The sequence below is a fragment of the Mustela nigripes genome, chromosome 6 (genome assembly GCF_022355385.1).
Source record: "Mustela nigripes isolate SB6536 chromosome 6, MUSNIG.SB6536, whole genome shotgun sequence".
NCBI lineage: Eukaryota > Metazoa > Chordata > Mammalia > Carnivora > Mustelidae > Mustela > Mustela nigripes.
The window spans coordinates 50408913-50429976 of record NC_081562.1 but is presented as its reverse complement, the minus strand read 5'-3'; the positions used below and the strand labels follow the sequence as shown (position 1 = coordinate 50429976).

At 41.5% G+C, this 21064-nt stretch overlaps 2 protein-coding genes and 1 long non-coding RNA gene across 3 annotated transcripts in view; 1 reads left to right on the top strand and 2 right to left on the bottom strand.

Moving 5' to 3' along the window:
- Positions 1–9200, bottom strand: part of TMBIM4 (transmembrane BAX inhibitor motif containing 4) — a 29202-nt gene extending 20002 nt beyond the window's left edge. The window contains exon 1 of the mRNA XM_059402531.1: positions 9000–9200. Within this exon, the coding sequence (XP_059258514.1) occupies positions 9000–9096 (97 nt within the window). The 5' untranslated portion in view covers positions 9097–9200. The remainder of the gene's footprint in view (positions 1–8999) is intronic.
- A 999-nt stretch (positions 9201–10199) lies between these two features.
- On the bottom strand, positions 10200–20240 carry LOC132019449 (uncharacterized). Its single transcript, XR_009404782.1, has 3 exons — positions 20155–20240; positions 15365–15604; positions 10200–10815 (listed from the first exon to the last, which is right to left on the bottom strand). It is a non-coding gene; the product is annotated as an uncharacterized LOC132019449 (long non-coding RNA).
- IRAK3 (interleukin 1 receptor associated kinase 3) overlaps positions 19372–21064 on the top strand; it is a 50550-nt gene continuing 48857 nt past the window's right edge. Inside the window, exon 1 of the mRNA XM_059402530.1 lies at positions 19372–20838. Within this exon, the coding sequence (XP_059258513.1) occupies positions 20682–20838 (157 nt within the window). The 5' untranslated portion in view covers positions 19372–20681. The remainder of the gene's footprint in view (positions 20839–21064) is intronic.

The following is a 21064-nucleotide window of genomic DNA, read 5'->3' as shown; positions in this document are numbered from 1 at the left end:
ATAAAAAAGATATTTATTCAAGCCATTATATTTTGTGGTAATTTGTCACACAGCAACAGAAAACTCATTTAGACCTTGGTACCTGAAAGTAGGGTGCTGCCACACCAAAAATCTAAAATACGGAAGAGGCTCTGGAATCAGGCAGTGGATGGAAGATGGCAGGTCTTTGAGCTAAAAGCTAAAAAAATCTTGAAAAAACTGTTTATAGAAGGAAGCTGTGGGTCACAGCTTAGAGTAAAGTGAGGAAAACCTTATTGGAAACTGGAGATAAGAAAATCCTTGTTTTGTACTGGCAAAAAAAAATTAGCAACACTGTCACCTGTGGGAACACAGAAAGTAGAAAATGTACCTAACGATGTGGGTTCGAACTAAAGGAGATTTCCAGACAAAATACTGAAGGTACTTGCTGGCCTCTTGCTGCTTATACTAAAATACAAGAGCAGAGACAAAGGATGTGATTGTAAAATCCTTTGTTAAAACTCACAAATATCGGGGGCGCCTGGGTGGCTCAGTGGGTTAAGCCGCTGCCTTCGGCTCAGGTCATGATCTCAGAGTCCTGGGATCGAGTCCCGCATCGGGCTCTCTGCTCGGCAGAGAGCCTGCTTCCCTCTCTCTCTCTCTGGCTGCCTCTCTGTCTACTTGTGATTTCTCTCTGTCAAATTAATAAATAAAATCTTTAAAAAAAAAATAAATAATAAAAGGGAAAATGTGAAAGTTTAAAAAAAAAAAAAACTCACAAATATCTAATTTTGCACCTCAGAAAAACCATTCAAACACAGGGCTTCTGAGAAGCTTGAGGAAGCCATCTCTTCTCTAAGCTGACTCCAAGACATTTCTCGGTGTAGCTTTTATCTATCAGAATGAACCTCAAGAAGAACCACAGGAAATCCAAAAAGGTTCTAAGAAATTTTATTGGAAAAAAATACCACCACATTATGCCTGTCCAACCACCACATACTGGGGGTGTGGGTACAGATCAATTTGTCTCTTTAGTTCCGAAGTCTTCAAAAGGAAATATACTCAGAGGATATACTTAAGAAACTACACCCAAGAGGCCTCATTCACATCTGAAATTTATTTAGATGACAAAAATGCTGGATCTTGCATTGAAGCTATACTCGAATAAGACTTTCTGAGGGTATTAGCCTTTCAAGTGGAAAACAGAAAAATCTGTAACCAGAGAAAAGGCTGTGGTAGTTTAAAACAATTATTTTATTTGGCCCACCAATTATTTGACACTTACCTTCTAAAGGTGAGGCCTAAATCCCCTCCCCTGGAGTGTGGACTGGACTTAGTAACTTGCTTCAAATGAATACAAGAAGGAGATGTGATGGTGCGTGAGTACCATGACTTAGTTCAGTAAAGACACTGTGGCTTCCTTGTTGCTCTCTAATGGATCACATGCTCTGGAGGAAGCTAGGTTCCATGCCATAAGGACACACAGGGGCCTATGAAGAAGTTCATGTGGCAAAGAACTGAGGGGCCTTCTGTCAACATCCACATGAGGAAGATTTTCAGGAAGATCCTCCAGTCCACTCATGCCTTCAGCTGACTACAGCCAAAGTCCCCATCTTGGCTAGAATCTCATGAGACACCTTGAGCCAGAACCAAGTCAAACCTCTCCCAGAATCCTGACCCTCAGAAACTGTGAGACAATAACTATATGTTGTTCTAAGTTACTAAGTTTAAGGATAATTCTTTATAAAGCAATAGATCATTAATAAATGTAGCTAGCTGCTTCTCATCACAACCACCATCTCCTTTAAGAGTGCGTTCCCTGACCATTCCTTACTTATACTGCTGCCAAATTACAATTCATAAAGACTGAAATGTTGTCTGGTCACTGCTATATCATAATATCAGTACAAGGCCCAATAGTTTTGTAAATAAAGGAAAATGCTCATCTTTACTTACAGAGCTAAAGAAATGCAAATTAAAACAAGGCAATATTTTTTACCTACCAGGAGAGTCAGTAACCTAAGGCTCCTGGGCTAACTGGAGCCCACCATTGGATTTTGTAAGTAAAATTTTCTTGGGCAAGATAGTGCTCCCAAGTATATATCGTGTATGTATCATCTCCAGCTGCTTCTGCACTCCAAAGGTAGAGCTGATTAGTTGCAACAGAGGCCTCATGGCCCCACAAAGCTGAAAATATTCACCATTTGGCAATTTGTAGAAAATGTTTGCCAACCCCTGATCCAACAGACTGCCAAATAAGAAAAGAGTCTGATGATATTCCGTGTTGGTGAGGGTGCAAAAAAGTACCCTCATATATTGTTTGTCAGGAGTCAACAGGTACAATCTCTTTGGAGACTGATAAAGCTACATGTACTGCTTTTTTTAAATAAAAAAAAAATTGTAAATGAAAATAAGTTGTAGTAACGTATAATATCATCCCAAAGATTATAATGTTGTGCTTCTGAGTCTATAAAATAGTATGTTTTAGTGTTTCACAAATATACACATAGCTAAAACAGACTAGCTTAATAGACTACTATGCTACATATATATTACAACTAGTTACATAAACTAGGTTAATTGGTACTGTAAAGAGCTCAAGACAGAGACTTACTCAGAAATTCATTCTCACATAACTTTCCTGTAGCTTCACGATTTGTGCTTTCCACCAATGAGTAATGACATTTTAGATATGATGTTCCGAAAGCATTTCCCAGAAAACATATGCATTACATTTTTAAAGGAACCTCTTTTTTACGCATCTAAAGGCAGTGAGGAAGTAAAATTTTGAAGTCACAGTGGTTCTCCTTAAGGCATTAGGTTACCTAACTTATCCTGCTTTAAAAGTCAGAGGGAGGGTTCACTTTGTTTTACCATTTATTTAGTAAAGAACAAGAGACAGATGAGAACCAGTTTTTTAATACAGACGTAGTCAGCTTAATTACCAGCTCAATTATCAGAGCTCCTAAGTAAAATGCTCCTGCATTATTTAATATTCATGAATTATTGAGTTTCTGGTATTTGATCAGCATTGTTATAGTGACGTTGAGACCTACGGAGGTAAATCAAGTATAAGGCTTATTATTTCTTTAAAAACAATCTACATACGTAGACATGTGGAAAGAGCATTCACCTAGGGATTATGAAACCTGGTTTCTAGTTCCCCTGCCTCACTCTCAAGAACTATGCTATTTTAGACAAGTGTTTGGAAACTTAGTTTTCTGTAAAACATATGTGTATATTATGTTAGGGACTGTAATTCCAGAGAAAATAACAATATTGTTATTACAAAATTTTTTCAGCATTTATATATCCAAACCAGCCCTCCACTGGGATTCTACTTCCTCCTTGAAACTTGCCTAGATTATTCTGGTTTACACAACTCTCACTTCCTTCCTTAAATTCCCTCCAGACTTGGCACTTTAGAATTTCATTAAGTTGCTATCACAGATTAGTTTGACCACTGGCTTACCCAACTAATGCCTTAAGGACAGCAACTGAGACTTCCAAAACTTTAATTTCCTCACTTCCTTTACATTCAATAAAATGTACTTTTAAAAAAATGTAGTGTATCTATGAAATGAATATTAATGATTCAAAATTTTCCTAAATGGCAGTATCCTAACTCACTAAGATTTCTCTAATAACTGCCTTCTATTCACACATCTGATACCACCTCCACAGAAATGTAATTTGCCGCACTAGCTGCAGTTGTCTATCCCTGTCCTTCCCTGAAGTAACTGATTCTCTTTCTTTATCATGTTTGGGATCAGCAGAGACCCTCATGTTCCCTCTGGAATCTATGCCATAGCCAGGAGTTCTAATCCCCTGGGTGTTCTTGCAGTAACAATTCTTAATTACTCTAATGTATTACATCGTCACATCATCACTGTGCACTTCACAGATGAATGGAATCTGAAGTGCCTTACTGGTTTAAGCAAACATATAGTAAAAAGCTGAGTTTGAAAACCAATCTTCCACAAACTATCCCAAAAAGCTGAAGAGGAAAGAGTACTCCCAAATTCATTCTATAAACCAGCTTTACCCCAATATCAAAGCCAAAGACACTAGAAGAAAAAACTACAAACCAATATCCTTGGTGAATACTGACTTGAAACTCATCAACAAATACTAGCAAGACAGACATACAGAACAATGGAACAGAAGACCAAAAGTAAACCTGTGCATATATGGTCAAGTGATTTTCAACAAGAATGCCAACACCATTCAATGAAGGAAAGCCCTATCTCTTCAATAAACAGTGCTAGGAAAACTGGATAGCCACATGTGAAAGAATCAAGTTGAACCCTTACTTTATGTCATACCCAAATATTAACTCAAAATAACTTCAAGGCCTAAACATCAGACTTAAAACTGTAAAAACCCCTAGGAAAAAAACACAGGGGAAAAGCTTCATGATATTGGGTTTGGCAATGATTTCTTGAATATGACACTAAAAGCATAGGCAACAAAAGTAAAAATAGATAAATTGTCCTACATCAGCATTTAAAACTCTGTACACCAAAGGATGTAATCAACATAGTAAAAAGGCAACCTAGAGAATGGGAGAGAATTTTAAGTCATTATATATAAGAGGTTAATATCTAGAATATATAAGGAATTCTTACAATTCAATAACAAAAAAATAAATAACCCAATTAAAATATGGGCAAAGTCAAGAGAATGAGATGCCACAGACTAACAGAAAACATTTGCAAAGATGCATCTGATAAAACTACTGTTATCCAAAATATACAAACTCAACCATATGAAAATGAACAACTCACTGAAAAAGCAGGCAAAAGACCTAAACAGACACCTCACTGAACAAAATATACAGATAGCAAATAACATATGGAAAGATGCTCAACATCATACATCAGGGAAATGCAAATTAAAACACTACACACCTATTAGAATAGCTGAAATCCAAAACCTGACACCACCAAATGCTGACAAGAATGTCTAGCAACAGGAACTCTCATGCATTGCTGCTGGAATGCAAAGTGGTATAGCTATTTTGGAGGATGGTTTGACAGTTTCTTACAAAACTAATCGCACTCTTACAAGTTCCAGCAACTGTGCTCTAGCAATGTCTTACAGAACTAAACATATTCTCATCATACAATCCAGCAATCATACTCCTTGGCATTTATCCAAATGAGCTGAAAACTTGTGACTACAAAACAATCTACACATGGAGGTTTATATAGTAACTTTAGCCATAATTGCCAAAATTTGGAGGCAACCAAGATGTCCTTCAGTAGAGGAATGAGTAAACTGAAGTACATGCTGACAATAGACTATTATTCAGCACCAAAGAGAAATAAGCCATCAAGCCATGAAAAGATATGATGGAGAAATCTTGAATGCACATTACTAAGTTAAAGAAATCAATCTGAAAAGGCTATATACTGTATGATTCCAACTATACAACATTCTATAAAAGGTAAAACTATGGAGACAGTAGAAAGATCACTGGTTACAGGGGCTGGTGGGAGGGAAGGATGAACAGGCAGAGCATAGAGGGGTTTTAAGGCAATGAAACTATCCCATATAATTCTATAATGGGGGATCTTTGTCATTACGCATTTATCAAAACCCATAGGATGTACAATAGTGAGAGTGAACTCTAAACTATGGACTCTGGGTGATAACGTGTCAGCTTAGGCTCATGGATTATAACAAAGTGGGAAAAGTTATGTACGAGTAGGAACAGGTTATGCAGGAACTCTGTACTTCCCACTCAGTTTGCTGTGAACCTAAACTGCTTAAAAAAATTAAGTCCATCTTAAAAAAGGGCGAAGTATTTAAAAAACATTTTTACAAAGAAGATACAAATGTCCCATAAGTATATGAAAAGATGCTGAACATTACTAATTATTAGGGAAATGCAAAGCAAAACCACAATGAGGTATCACCTCATACCCATGTGGATGGCTACCTTCAGAGAAACAGGGAAAAGAACAAGTGTCAGTGAGAATGTAGAGAAACTGCAACACTTATGCAATGTCAGTTAGAATAGAAAATGGTGTTGTCGCAATGTAAAACAGTATCTTAATTCCCTAAAACACTAAAAATACAATTACCATACCATGAGATGATACAAAATATATATTGGTTTCTGCCCCAGCTTCCTGGCACTTGAAACCCTTGTAACTTCCGAACTGATAAGAGCAATGAACAAAAAAAATCTTTTGTTCTAACATTTGGTCTTTCACCCCAGTTGCTGACACAGGGTTCCTGAAACCCTTATAATTTTCTGTGTAACAGGTGTGTCTTTTGTTCTACTGAGGTGATCCCACATGAGCTCTTAGATGAGGGCTGGTCACCAGAAAGAACAAGCCATAAGCAAGTGCAGAATTTTCAGCCCTGCCGAAGTGGGGAGAAGAGAAAAGGTTGAATATGGGGCTAATAACTGATATCCCTAAATGAGGAAGCCTCCATAAAATATTATGAGTATGGGGTCTAGAGAGCTTCCAGGTTGGTGAATGCATCCACATGCTGGAAGGATGACACAACTCAACTCTGTGGGGACAGAAGCACCTGTACTTGGTGCAGACCTCCTCCCAGACCTCCCACTATATCTCTCTTCATCTGGCTGTTTACCTGTATCTTTTAATAAACTGCTAAATATAAATGTTTCCTTGAGTTCCGTGAGCTGCTCTAGTAAATTCATCAAAACCAAAAAGGGAGTCATGGGAACCTTCAATGTATAGCCAAGTCTGACAAGTTATGGGTAACCTGGGGACCTATTACTTGCAACAGGCATCTGAAGTGGCGTGAGAGCAGTCTTCAATGGGACTGAGACCTTAACCTGGGGGATCTGATACTATCCACTCAGAGAGAGCATCAGAACTGAGTTCAGACTCATGTCTCACGAGTCTCATGAGTTCATGACACTGAGCGGGTGTCATGGAGACCTGCCTGATATAGGGAAAACATACACACACACACACACACACACATACTTTTGGTGACCACAAGTATCAAAACTGAAGTGTTCTGTGTAAGTAATAAAGGAGAAACACAGGAGGAAGAACTGGTTCTTACCCTACTCAGGTGGGAAAAAATGGGTTTTTCACTAAAACACATATGATCCAGCAATCCCACTTCTGGGTATACAGACAAAACAACTGAAAGCAGGATCCCACGTGGGTATTGTATACACATGTTTATAGCAGTGATTCCTAGTGAGGTGGAAGCTATCCAAGTGTCTACAAGTGGCTAAACAGAAAAACAAAATGTGATTTTGTCACACAATGGAAAATTATTCAGCCTTAAAAAGCAAAGTGTAACACATGCTACAAAATTGATACACCCTGGGGCATCTGGTGCCTCAGTGTGTTAAGTGTCAGACTCTTGAGTTTGGCCTAGGTCAGTTCTCAAGAGTTGTGAAATCCAGCCCCAAGATGGGCTCTGCCCCAGGCATGGGGCTTAATATTCTCTCTCTCTCCCTCTCCCTCGGCCCCTCCCCCAACCTCCCTCTCTTTAAAAAAAAAAAATGGATACAACCTAAAAACACGCTATCTGAAATAAACCAGTCACAAAAAGAGACACACCATATGGTTCCACTTACATGAGGTATCTAGTGGAGCCAAATTCATAAAGCAGAAAGTAGAATGATCATTGCCAGGCACTGGGAGAGGGGAAAACAGCAAGTTCTTTGATGATACAGAATTTCAGTTTTAGAAGATTAAAAAGTCCTGGAGACTGGTTGTACAACTAGGTGAATACCTACTGAACTGTACATTTAAATATGGTTAAGAACGTACATTTTTAAGGAAATGTGTTTCACCACAATTAAAAATTTAATTGAAAAAACTATGCTCATATGCCAAAATCATTCCAAAATTCAATTCCAGAAATATCATAGATGTCAGGGATCAAGATTCTTAGGGCATCATATTGTCCTAATTCTTTTTCCAGAATAAGTTCCAGCCACGGGAACAGAATGAAAATATGGGACAACCTCTGTAATGAACTGGCTGAACTAGAACTGGCTGAACTCCACTTACGTGAAACTAAGCATTTTATATTTTTAAAGCATTTTAAATTCAGTCAATACTGCATAATAACTTAAAACTAATACTGCATTTTGATTGGTCTCTAAAGCTTCCATTTCCAGCAACCGCCTCAATTAAATCTCAAACTTATGTTGAGTTCTAGGTCTTGCAGACTCCAAATAGTGAAGAAGAACAGAGAGGGTCCCTGTCCCCACACATCCTACAACCCAGCAAAGGACACACCCGAGTATACAGAAACTTGAAACGCGATCACACCCCTAAACCAAAAACATGTAAGCAAATAACTGCATTCAGGTGCATGTCACAGTAACCACCTAATAAACTTTTCACCTTAAAAAGTAACCCTGCATTTCTTTTAATATCAAGATGCCAAATAAAGGCTGCCGAAGTTTTCATGTCCCTTTGTAGGGGGAGGAAGTCAGGATTAAAGCGGGATGGGCTTGGGGTGCCTGGGTGGCGCAGTGGGTTAAGCCTCTGCCTTCAGCTCGGGTCCTGATGTCAGGATCCTGGGATCAAGCCCCACATCGGGCTCTCTGCTCGGTGGTGAGCCTGCTTCCTCTCTCTCTCTCTCTGTCTGCCTCTCTGCCTACTTGTGATCTCTCTCTGTCAAATAAATAAATAAAATCTTTAAAAATAAATAAATAAATAAATAAAATAAATAAAGCGGGATGGGCTTCAGCTCCGGTTCCCGAAGGGAGCGCGCAGCTACCCGACCACCGCGCCTCCCCAGGGCCGCGCTCTCCCCGGGAGCGCTTCTTCCCGACTCCCGGGGGAGGGCGCTCTTCCGCGGAGCCCGGGGGGCGGGGCGGGGAGCCGCAAGCAAGGCTTTCCTCTGAACCCCACGGGAGCTGCGCTCAGCCAGCGAGCCGGGCCCCGGGAGGAGCTGCCGGCGGAAGCCGAAAGCCACCCCTAGAGGCCGACAGCGCAGCAGGCTCGGCGCGGAGCCGCCCGCAGGGACCGGGCTGGGGGAAGGGGAGGGGGATGGGAAGGGACGAGGGGGATGGGAGGACGCACCCATTCGGATGTGCACACTGGCCGAGGCCACGCAGCTGCCGTAGTTGAAATCATCCTCGATGGAGGAGCAGGGGTAGCGGGGGTCGGGGTTGGCCATGTCGGCAGCAGCACCCCAGCGACCCCGCCGAGCTAGGGCAACGACGCCGAACTCAACGGCCTTCAAGCCACTTCCGGGATGAAGCGCTCCAGCCCCAACTAGCCGAGCGCAGCCCGCGCTCATCGATGCGCTCCCCCGGCGCTGCGGGAAGGCTGGGAGCGAGGAGGTTGCTTCAGCTTGGGGCGGGAGAGAAAATGAATGACGTTCTCGGCGTCATCTAAAATGCAGCTTTTCTCAGATTTTCCCTCGACAAGCTTTTTTAAATCCTCTGACCTGGAGAGTTGCTGAAAGTGATAGAAGCGAGGTCCCATCCATCTGTTCTTGCAACAAATACTCAGCTCATTCACATGGTCCTTCAGTAATCACACGGGAGATACACTTTTTATTATTTTTAATATTAATAATATTCCCTAAATTTCTTGAGCACTTTCTATTAGCCAGGCTTTCCGAATGAGGTAGTGCCCCATGAGCACAGAAGACAAGCGCCAACCAGAGAAGACTGAAGTGATGCGGGTAGGTTCAGGTGAGGGGCGAAGCTTAGGGTTAAGATACAGGTGACAAAGAATGAGACAGGGATGGGAGGGCACAGACAGTGCGAAGGACTGTTTTACCAATCTCTCCTTACCAATCGGAACTTACTATGAATGCAAAAATAAGGCGGTGGTGTTCTAAGAAGCATGAATGTCCAAGCAATCCTAGCCTATCCTTTTTCACTTGTGTTACTTCCCAATATTAGCCAATTACTAACACTAAAATGAAGCTATTGAGGGAAAGGAAAAGAGGGCCAACCATAATTTCTTTTCCTGTACATCCTTGCCAGTAAGCTGAAGGTAAAGAGTGTTAGTAGAATGTGTACATCTCAAGAAGTAAGATAAAAATATTTTGAGTTTGTTGTATATAGCTGTTCCACAGTTCTAGTAAGAATGAAATGCTTATGTATATACAGGCTAGGAAATACAAACTGATTTTGGTGATCTTTATGAGCTTGCCTTTAAAACTGGTATTATGCCGTATAAGGATCAATGATAAAATTAGTGCTAATAATTTTTTTAAAGATTTTATTTATGAATTTGACAGAGAGACACACAGCGAGAGAGGGAATACAAGCAAAGGGAGTGGGAGAGGGAGAAGCATGCTTCCTGTTGAGCAGGCTCCACCCCCCCCCATGTGGGGCTTGATCCCAGGACCCTGGGATCATGACCTGAGCCAAAGGCAGACACTTAACAACTGAGCCACCCAGGCACCCTGTGCTAATAATTTTAAGTGACATTTTTCCTTCACTTAAGCGACATTGAGTAGCAAGGTAAAAAAAAAAAAAAAAATCATGGTAAATGTGGAGACTGCAAAAGAAATGAGAGCTTTGGGAAGATTATAAATGGCTTCAAAGTGTTTTAGTTTGCTAGTACTGCTGTAATAAATTAGCACAAACTGGTGGCTTAAAACAACAGAAATGTCTTCATTTACAGTTCTGGAGGCCACAAGTCTGAAATGAAGTTGTCAGGGGCTTAGTTCCTTATGGAGGTTCTCACGGATAATCTGTCCCATGCCTCTCTTCTGGTGTTGGCAGTCCTTGGATTTCCTTGGCTTGTGGTTGCATCACTCCAATCTCTGCCATCATCTTCACCAGGCCTATATTCTGTGTTCCTGTGTCCAAATTTCCCTCTTCTTATAAGGACACCAGTCTTATTCCAGTGCGGCCTCATCTTAACTCGATTACATCTGCAGAGATTTTACAGGCATACCTCATGTTATCGTACTTCAGTTTTGAAGATACTGTGTTTTTTACAAATGGAAGGTTTATGGCATCCCTGCATTGAGCAAGTCTATTGGCATCATTTTTCCAATAGCATTTGCTCACTTCTCATGTGTCTGTCACATTTGGGTAATTTTCATATTTCAAACTTTTTCACTATTAAAATGTTTTTTATGGTGATCTACACAGTGAGTACTACCATGTGAAAGCTCATATGATGGTTAGCATTTTTTAGCAATATTTTTAAATTAAGAGATATACTTTTTCTCTAGTGATGCTATTGAACACTTAATACACTACAGTAGAGGGTAATACAGTATAGTGTAATATAGTATAAACTTTTATATGCTTTGGAGACCAAAAATTTATTTGACTCACTTTATTGCAGTATTTGCTTTATTGCAGTGGTCTGGAATTGAGTCTGCAATGTGTTCCATGTATGCCTGTTTTTCCAATTGAGGTCATGGTCAAAAAGACATCAGTAGTTAAGCCTTAAATGTATATCATGGGAGCCCACAAGCCAACCTACATCAGAGGTGGTGACTTTTAAATAGGATCTTGAAAGATAATTAGGGGCTCATCAGGTAGGAGATGCTGAAAAAATCCAAACATGAAACAACTAGTTGAAATTGGAAAAGATCCAGACACTCATGAAGGACATTACAGAAAAATAACATTTGGTGATTAATTGTATATAAGCATCAGCAAGCATAATGTCTGACATAGCAGGTGCTCAGTAAATTCTAACTATATCAATCAATCAATCAGTGGAACAAAAGTACAGAGTTCTTTTGGCTCCTGTGACCAGACAAAAAGAAGCTGATTTTCTAGGAAATGATCAGATTGGGGCATGCTGAATTGGGATGAAAGAAAGAAATCAAAATGCAATTATTCAGTAAACATTGGAGGCGGGAGTGAGAAGAAGCCTACAGGGCAGGTTAGGGCTAAGGACATATATATGAGAGTGGCCCACATAGAGATATAGATGTAGAGTGGATTATATGAAATCTTCAAGACCTGGAATAAAAAGATCAATAGAATTCAGCCTATGGGTGCACAGTACAAGCCAAAGGAAGAGTTAGTTGGGAAAACAGAAGAAACAATCAGTAAGGTAGGTGCAAAACACTGAGTATTGTCTGAAGAGACCAAAAAAAAAAAAAAAAAAAAAGACCAAAATTCACAAAAGATGGTGTGGTGAGGGACTAATGCTGTGAAACTGTCAGAATAAGCCCTAAAGAAAGACCATTTGATCAGAAGTTACTAATAGTTTTAGATCCAAATATGCCAGATACTTTCCTATACAGACATATTACCTTCAATATCAAGGCACCAGATTGGATATCCAAGCTTTTGTTTTTCTTTCAAAAAAACGAATGAATAATGAAACAAATTCAGTACAGAACAAGAGGAACCATGACCACTATGAAAGGCCAGAAGATACAGATAACTAATTACCAAGTATTGTTAGAACGTGTACTATGAAACCCAATGATGTGACATTACTTCTTGAACTTCTGTGCAGAGGGTTTGTTATGGACTGAATGTGTGGCCCCATTTATATGTTGAAGCCCTAACTCCCCTTGTGGCTGAATCTGAAAAGGGACTTGTAAGGAGTCAAGTAAGGTTAAGTGAGGTTATAAAGGTAGGCCCTGATAAGATGGAATCAGTATCCTTATAAGAAGAGACACCAGAATGCTGGTGTGCTCTCTCTCTCTTGCTCATTCTCTTTTTGAATGTGTGTTTGTGTGTGTGTGTGTGTGTGTGTGTGTGTGTGCGCGCGCGCGCACACCTCCAGAAAAGGCCATCTACAAGCCAGAAGGAAAGATTTTACCAGAAACTGAACCTTGTGGACACCTTGATCTTGGGATTTGTAGCCTCCAGCACTGTGAAAAAATAAATTTCTCTTACTGAGACCATGCAATCTGTGGTATTTTTAATGCCAGCCTGAACAAACTAATACAGGATTTATTGGGGGGGATTTACTAAATAACAAGGAAAAGAAAGCCAAATCCTTGAGAGGGAAAAGGCACACGATTTGTGCTGATAACTTGACAAGGAAATTTGGAAATCCTGAATGAGATTTTGTGTGTGTGTTTCTCCAACAAACATTGCATCCAGAGTTCACATAGCCCGCAGCAGTTTTGCTATCTGTAAAATGCAGTACTTGGATTAATATCCCTAAGCCATTTTCCATTATTAAATTGCAAATAGTCTGAGTAGAGTCTTGACTCCAAAAGAAAAAATTTGTGCCATAATCTCAGATTTATGTCACATGTTTGGGGTACTTCTAGAGATAAATAAATGATTGTGTCAAAAATATAACTTTAGCTAATATTGAAATTATCGTGAAAAGCCCTTGACTGAAATCTCTTCAATTAAAAAATCAGATTTTAGAAGTTAGTGGTGACTGGGCAAAAGTTATTATAGCAACACACTCTAGGGTGAAAAAATACTTTGAAAATGATTTAAAAAGAAAATGGTGAAACAGGATGAAGCATGAAAATGTTGAAAGATTATTTTCTATAGTTGAGTGTTTTCTAGTTGAGACAATACACGTTAACTTTAGAAAGTGTGGAAAACACAAAGTAAGAAAATAAAATCACCAGTTAACATTCCATCAACCCTAAAAGGATAATTGTTAAAATCATAGTATACATCATGTTATAAAATAATAGGGTTTTTTTTTAAGGATTTTTTTTTAAAGATTTTATTTATTTATTTGACAGACAGAGATCACATGTAGGCAGAGAGGCAGGCGGAGAGAGAGACGAGGAAGCAGGCTCCCCACCGAGCAAAGAGCCCAATGCGGGGCTGGATCCCAGGACCCCGGGATCATGACCTGAGCCAAAGACAGAGGCTTTAACCCACTGAGCCACCCAGGCGCCCCAAAATAATAGGTTTTTAGAACAATGTTTTTGATATCTTCGATGGGAAAAAGTTGAGTTACAAGACAATGGAAGCCTAATGTTCTTTATAAATACACACACATACACATACATCAGGGGTGCCTGTACCTGTGTTCAGTCAGTTAAGCATCTGACTCCTAGTTTTAGCTCAGGTTGTGAACTGCTGGGTCCCGATCTCATGGGTCCCGAGATCACCCGGCGTCAGGATCCATGCTCAGCTGAGAGTCTGTTTGTGACCCTCTCCCTCTGCCCCTTACCCCACTCAAATAAATCTTTAAAAATACACACGCAATAAACTGGAGGAGTAACTATTGCATGTTATTATTATTAGGTCATTTTTCTCTTTTTTAAATCTTTTATTTAAGTTAGATTTAATGAACATATACTTTGTTAATAGTTCAGAGGTAGAATTCAGTGATTCAGCAGTTGCATACAACACCCAGTGCTCATTACTTCAAGTGCCCTCCTTAATGCCCATCACCCAATTACCCCATCCTCCCATCCACCCCCCCTCCAGCAACCCTCAGTTTGTTTCCAAGAGTTAAGAGTCTCTTATGGTTTGCCTCCCTGTTTTTGTGTTATTTTATTTTTCTTCCCTTCCCTTATGTCCATCTGCTTTGCTTCTTAAAGTCCACATATGAATGAAATCCTATGGTATTTCTCTTTCTCTTTTTCTGATTCGCTTATTTTGCTTAGCATAAAACCCTTTAGTTCTATCCACGTCATTGCAAATGGCAAGATTTCATATATTTTGATGGCTGAGTAGCATTCCACTATATATATATATATATATATATATATATATATATATATATATATATCTCACATCTTCTTTATCCATTCATCTGTAGATGGATATCTGGGTTCTTTCCATATTTTAGTTATTGTAGACATTCCTGCTATAAACATTGGGGTACATGTGCCCTTTGAATCACTGTGTTTGTATCATTTAGGTAAATACCCAGCAGTGCAATTGCTGGGTCATAGGGTAGCTCTATTTTGAACTTTTTGAGGAAACTCCACACCATTTTCCAGAGTGACTGCACCAGTTTGCATTCCCACCAACAGTATTATTAGGTCATTTTTAAAATAAAGTTGTTTTTTAAAAAATTTATTTATTTGACAAAGAGTGAGAGAGCACAAGCAGGCAGAGCAACAGAGGGAGAAGGAGAAGCAGGCTCTGCACTGAGCAGGGAGCCCAATGTGGGGCTCGATCCCAGGACCTTGGGATCATGACCCAAGCTAAAGCCAGTTGCTTAACTAACTGAGCCACTCAGGCACCCCTTATTAGGTCATTTTAATGAAAGCCTAAAACTATCCAACTCTTACTTCTTAAAATTACCAAGTAATATGCCCTACAAACATTCTTACCCCATACTGATCTTTACCTCATCCCGAACCCCAGTGCACCTAGGACCTTCTAAAGCCCAGGGAAGGGATAAAGCTCAAAGATGGCATAGGCTAATGACCTTTATTTTGGAAATTATTTCCCAAACAAAAAAAAAATCTATGTCCCACAGTTGGTTGTCCTTTGAGCGTCCATCCTTAGGGATGCTGGGTAAATAGCTTATAGTTTTTCATATACACGAAGTGCTGTTACCTGACTCACCTGATTTTTTATTTCTTAGACTTCAATTCCTGTGCTTAGCTGGGACTTTGTCTCTGATAATACCGTGTATCTGTGCCATTATGCCATCTGTGCTCTGGCCTTCAGGGTTCCCTCAGCATCTCAATTGATTATGATTCTCCAGTGATCATCTCCAGTGATTGTGATCATCTCCAGTGATTCTTTGCAGTTCATTACTCTCTTGCCTCCAGCTGGGGTGGAAACTCTTTCTCCTTCTAGCATCTGAAATTTGGGGCGGGGTTAGGAGGGTGAAAAACAGTGAAAGTGTTTGAGGGTTAACCACAGCCACGTCCTTGCCAGAAGCATGTATGCTAGAAGTGGGTGCATGGATTGCCGGGCTGGTCTGGTTCTGCATGGATTTTCACTGCAGTCTCACGCGCCTCTAGAACTTCATACTGCTTCCATCCATGCTGCCAGGACCATTCCCTACTAACACTTATTTTTTCCAAGACACCCAGTTGTCTCTACAATGCAGTTTTCATACCCATCTGACATTCCAGAGATAGAACTGTATAGATCTGAACTCCAGTTTTGGACAGAGGTTAGTTTCTTTCCCATTCTCTTACAGGCCATCAACAAACCAAGAACTATCATCACATGTCTGTTTGGTGTATCCATTAGGATGCATTTGTCTGTGAATTACAAGATTCCCAGTTTAAAAACTGACTTACTAAGGAATTTGTGTGATATAATTTTAAGTCCAAAAGCAGGACATTCTCTAGGCATAGAACAAAAGAGCTGCTTAATGCCATTATGAAGGATCTGGTTTTCTCCCTCACGAGACCATCCCCAGGGCTCACTTCATTCTAGTATTTATATCCATGTGGCTACAAAATGGTTCCAGAGATGACCAAAGCTGCTGCACGTTCCTATTCAGATTCGGAGAGAAGGAGAAATCTCAATGATATTTGGTCCTCCAAGCCATATATTATTGCCATTTCAGTCATACGCCAACCTGACTCTCAGTGCATGGACCACTGCAGTTTTAAATATGGAGGTCAGGGTAGACTGTAGCAAGATGGGAAAAGCATCCCTGGCAAGGGAACAGCAAGTGCAAAGCCTTTAATGTGGGACTCTGCCTGGTGTGTTCAAGGACCAGCAAGGAGGCAGTGTGGTTATGCAGGATGAACAAGGAAACAAGATCAGAGGGTAACAGCGGAGTGGGAGAGGGAGAGTGAATGCACATCGGATAAAGAGTTTGACTTTCATTCTGACTGAAATTAGAAGCCATTGTTGGCTTCTAAACAGATGAGAGACATAATCAGATTTGATTTAAAAGGATGAATCTGCCTGCAGTGTTGAGGAAAGTCTATAGGAAGCAACAGTGGAAGCTGCTTTAGTTCTAAGATAAATGTAGCAAAGCAGGCAAGATACGATGATGGCTCAAACCAAGGTGGCAGTAGCGGAGATGGAGAAAAGGATGATTTTAAATATATTTTGAAGAGTCAACAGGGTTTGGTGGTGGATTGAACACGGGCTGGGAAAAAAAAATAGAGGAGCCTAGAATGACTCTAGATTTTGGTTCAAGCAACTGGAAGCAAGAGTGACTTGGATGGGGGGGGAAGAATGTCGAAGAGCAGGTTCAGGAGGCATGATCAAGGGTTCACTTTTGGAGATGAGTCTGAAGTTGAAGGGAGATGTCTGAGCTAACCATATGCATTTGGCAGTCCTTGGTAGGTGGTATTTAAAGCCTTGAAACTGGTTGAGATCATCAAGGGAGTGGGTGTACATAGAGAGAACTATGAACTGAACCCTGAGGCACTCCAGCATTAAGGGAGAAGAGAAAGGACAGCAAGGGAAGGTGACCAGTGAAATAAGTTAAAATGTAAGACAATTTGGAAGACAAAGTGTCACAGAAGGAGGGGGGTGATCACCTGTGTTTCAAAAACTACTGAGAGGTCAAATAAGATGAGACCTAAAAACTGTTATATTCAGCAATGATGTGGACATAGATGACCCTGACAGCAGTTTCAGTGGCGTAAAGTAGGAGGGGTGGCTCTAGAGTTGGCTTAAGAGAAGATAACAGAAGAAAAGTTGGGAGACAGTGAGAATATTCAACCCTTTACTATGGAAAGGAGCACAGAAATGGGGAGGGGGTAATAATTATGGCATCAAAGTAGGGGAAATGGCATCAAATAGTTTTTTGGTTTGTTTTAAGGTGGGAAAAATAACATCGTATTTGTATGCCAATAGAATTGATACTGTGAAGAGTGAGAAATTGACGACATAGCTGAAACTGAAAAACACTGCCCTTGATGTCTTTGAGGAAGAGGCAGGAAGGAAATCAGATCTAGTGCAGGGGTGAAGGGATTAGATTCACATAGGAACCTACATAATCTACCTATAGAAAAGGAGGGAGGCATGTATGTCTGTTCAGATACTGGTAGGTAGAAGATGTGATGCTGAGATTCTGTGGAAGGTTTTTAATTTTTTTTTCTGATACATCAGTACTCTTAATAAATATTCTCAAGATCATTAGTTGAGCCCAAGGATGGAGGAGAGGGTAATGGGCGTTGAGAAAAGAGAAGGCATAAAACAGTTGTCAAGGGGACCAGCAGGGTAACAGTGTGACAGCCCGGTAGCATAAAGGACCCATTTGAAAGTCATGGTTTTGATTTTAAATTAAGTCCAATCAACGGGTTTTTATTTCCCACCCCACTCCCAGCTACATTCTGGTACACAGGTATGCAGCCCAATATTACAAACTCGTATCTAATCAGGATGGTAGATTTAAAAGAGCTCAACAAAGCCAGAGAGGAGCAAGAGAATGGAAAGCATATGCAAGAGAGGGATTATAAAAATTGAGTGTGGACTTTATGGATAAAGAGAAAAGCAAGGGCATCAAGAGGGCAGAGCCAGAGAAGAGGTAGCAAGATTTTGGAATTGGTATCCTGGTAAGGGAGAAGGATTGTTGGGGTCAGAGTACTAGAATGAATGCACTAAAAGGGCAGGAGGTGTGGTCAGAGAGTGGATTCATGAAATAGAAATTACAGAAGGGATGGTCATTGATAACGACAAGATCTAGGGAATTTTCATGGGAATGACTGGCTAAAATAGGGTGGAAGATAGGATTACTGGAGGAGAGGAGAGCCAAAGAACTGGGAGGACGGGTCCTGGATCATCATTTGCCCAACAAATATTTCAGATCACCAAAGATTAAGATAGGGTTAGTATTGGAGAGGACTGCAGGGAGCAGGAGCTATATAGCCTAAAACAGAGAGGGCAGAATTAAGGTGGAGGAGAACAGTGGATGACAGCAACAGCGAAGCTGTGAGTGATACAACCTGACGATTTAAAATTCAAAAGTCAAAGGCAGTTTTAAGGAATAGGGAGGGAGCATGGTCTGATACTAGCTGCCAACACTGAAAATACAAGAATTGTCGCATAATCCATATAGATTTCACATAATCTGGCTTTCACATAAAATTCTTGCTTCTCTTGAAGTCAGAAGATCTGGAAAAGCAGGCCATGTTGACTGCTTCACTCAGCGACGGTGATTCGCTTGATCACGGTCCAGCGACTGGTTCCTCTTCGTGGGAGAGGTTAAGTTTGGGTCCCCTGTTCTACCAGTTCACCAACTCAACAGCTGTCAAATACTTGGACCCTGCCTCTCTTGCTCAGTTTACTCGGGTAGTCCCTTTGAGAGGTATAGGGCTTCTTAAGCGTGTTCAGATCGACAATAAAAGTTTAGCTATTCAAACAAAGGGATATAGAAACCTTTGCCCAAAAAATATTGTATTTATCAATTTTCAAGTGTATTTTGTGGTATATTCTAGCTGAGAACGACCTGGGACTACAGAGAGTGGTAGGGGTACGAAATGATAATGTAGCATCAACGTTGGTCTCTAGGGGGCACCATAGCCAAAGAGTACAAATCTGAAAGCTTTCAAATAGGGTTGCTATTTTTCAGTTGATGACAATTGTCCACTCTACAGTCATTAAGGTTGGGATTTTTTTCTCACCACTTTCAAAGCATCTCCTCTTTTCATTAGTAACATTTGTATCATGCCTGTGATGGGCTATTACAACACACACGATAGAATATTTTAAAAACAATACTCAATTTTACTTAAACTCCATGTTGGAAGCAAACGACTCCGTCAAACACTTTGGAGAAAGAAAAAGTAGTGGAACAATGTTTTATCAAAGAGCGCCTGGGTGGCTCAGTGGGTTAAACCTCTGCCTTCAGCTCAGGTCATGATCCCAGAGTCCTGGGATCAAGCCCCGCATGGGGCTCTCTGCTCAGCAGGGAGCCTGCTTCCCCATCTCTCTCTCTGCCTGCCTCTCTGCCTACTTGTGATCTGTCAAATAAATAAATAAAATCTTTTAAAAAAAAAAAAGAAAGAAAGAAAGAAAAGAAAAGAAAAAGAAAGGCCAGGGAGGGGGCGCCTGGGTGGCTCAGTCCTTAACCCTCTGCTTTCAGCTCAGGTCATGATCCTGGGGTCCTGGGGCTGCCTTCTCAGCGGGGTGCCTGCTTCTCCCTCCCCCACTCCCCCTGCTTGTGTTTTTTCCTCTCTCTCTGTCAAATAAATAAATAAAATCTTAAAAAGAAAGGAAGGAAGAAAGAAAGGCCAGGGAGAAAAGGATTTAGTAAAACCAAGTAGCAATGTGGAGAATGGGCAGCCTCATGAAGAAAATGAATACAAATTTTCTTCTGCTTTGTTCTCTTTTTTGTTTTCCTGTTGTTGTTTTGTCTTTCCCAACATTAACTTCATATATGCACATTTATCTGTTCAACTTCAGTAAAAGTTGGGAGGAAGAATGTGCCAAACCTTTTGAATGGTTGTCTTCAGCTAAGTGTTTTCTTCCTTCAGTTTTTCTGGGGTTTCCAAGTGTTCCTCAATAAACATGTGTTGCTTCCTGGCGGGGTAAATAAAAATGCATTTTTCAAAGAAGTCGTGGCAGGTCTCTGTCCATCCCGCCAGGAGCCGGCCCATGCAGAGTGTATGATAGACCCCCGCCTCTGTGAGTTCTGCCCTCCGGGTCTTTCCCCAGCTCTCTGTCTCTCCCGTCGCGCCCCAAACCCAGAGCAACGAAAGGGCCGGCCAAAACTTAAAGCCTGTGACAAGGGCCACACCGAGGCAGGGAGACCCCGCGGGCGCCCTCCCAGGCATCGCTGCCGGGCAGCGCTGTGCGTCATGTGGGGCCCGCCCCTTGCGGGGCTCGGCAAGTTCTGCCGCCTTGGCCGCCGCCGGGGAAGCAGGATTTCCGCGGTTGTGTAATCGCACCTCCCCGGCGCGGAGAGGCCTGCGCTCCGCATCCGTCCTCCGACCGGCCCCTGGTCTCCGGCGGCCGAGCCATGGCCTGGACGGCGGCGGCGGCGGCGGCGAGGAGCTGCGGGGCTCGCGGCGCGCTCACGGCGCACACGCTCCTGTTCGACCTGCCGCCGACGCTGCTGGGCGAGCTCTGCGCGGTGCTGGACAGCTGCGACGGCGCGCTGGGCTGGCGCGGCCTCGGTGAGTGCGGCCCTCGGGGGCGGCGGCGGGCGGCGGGCGGCGGGCGGCAGGCGGGGGCGCTGCGCTGCGTCGCGACGCGCATGCACAGTCCGACCTGCTTCTCTTTCACAGACGTTTTGGGTCCCTCGGTGGGATTAGGCGGCAGCTACCCTCCTGAAACCATCCCGTGTTTATCAACTGTTCCCGCCTTGCTTGGTTCAGAATATTTTAAGTTAAATCGCCCATG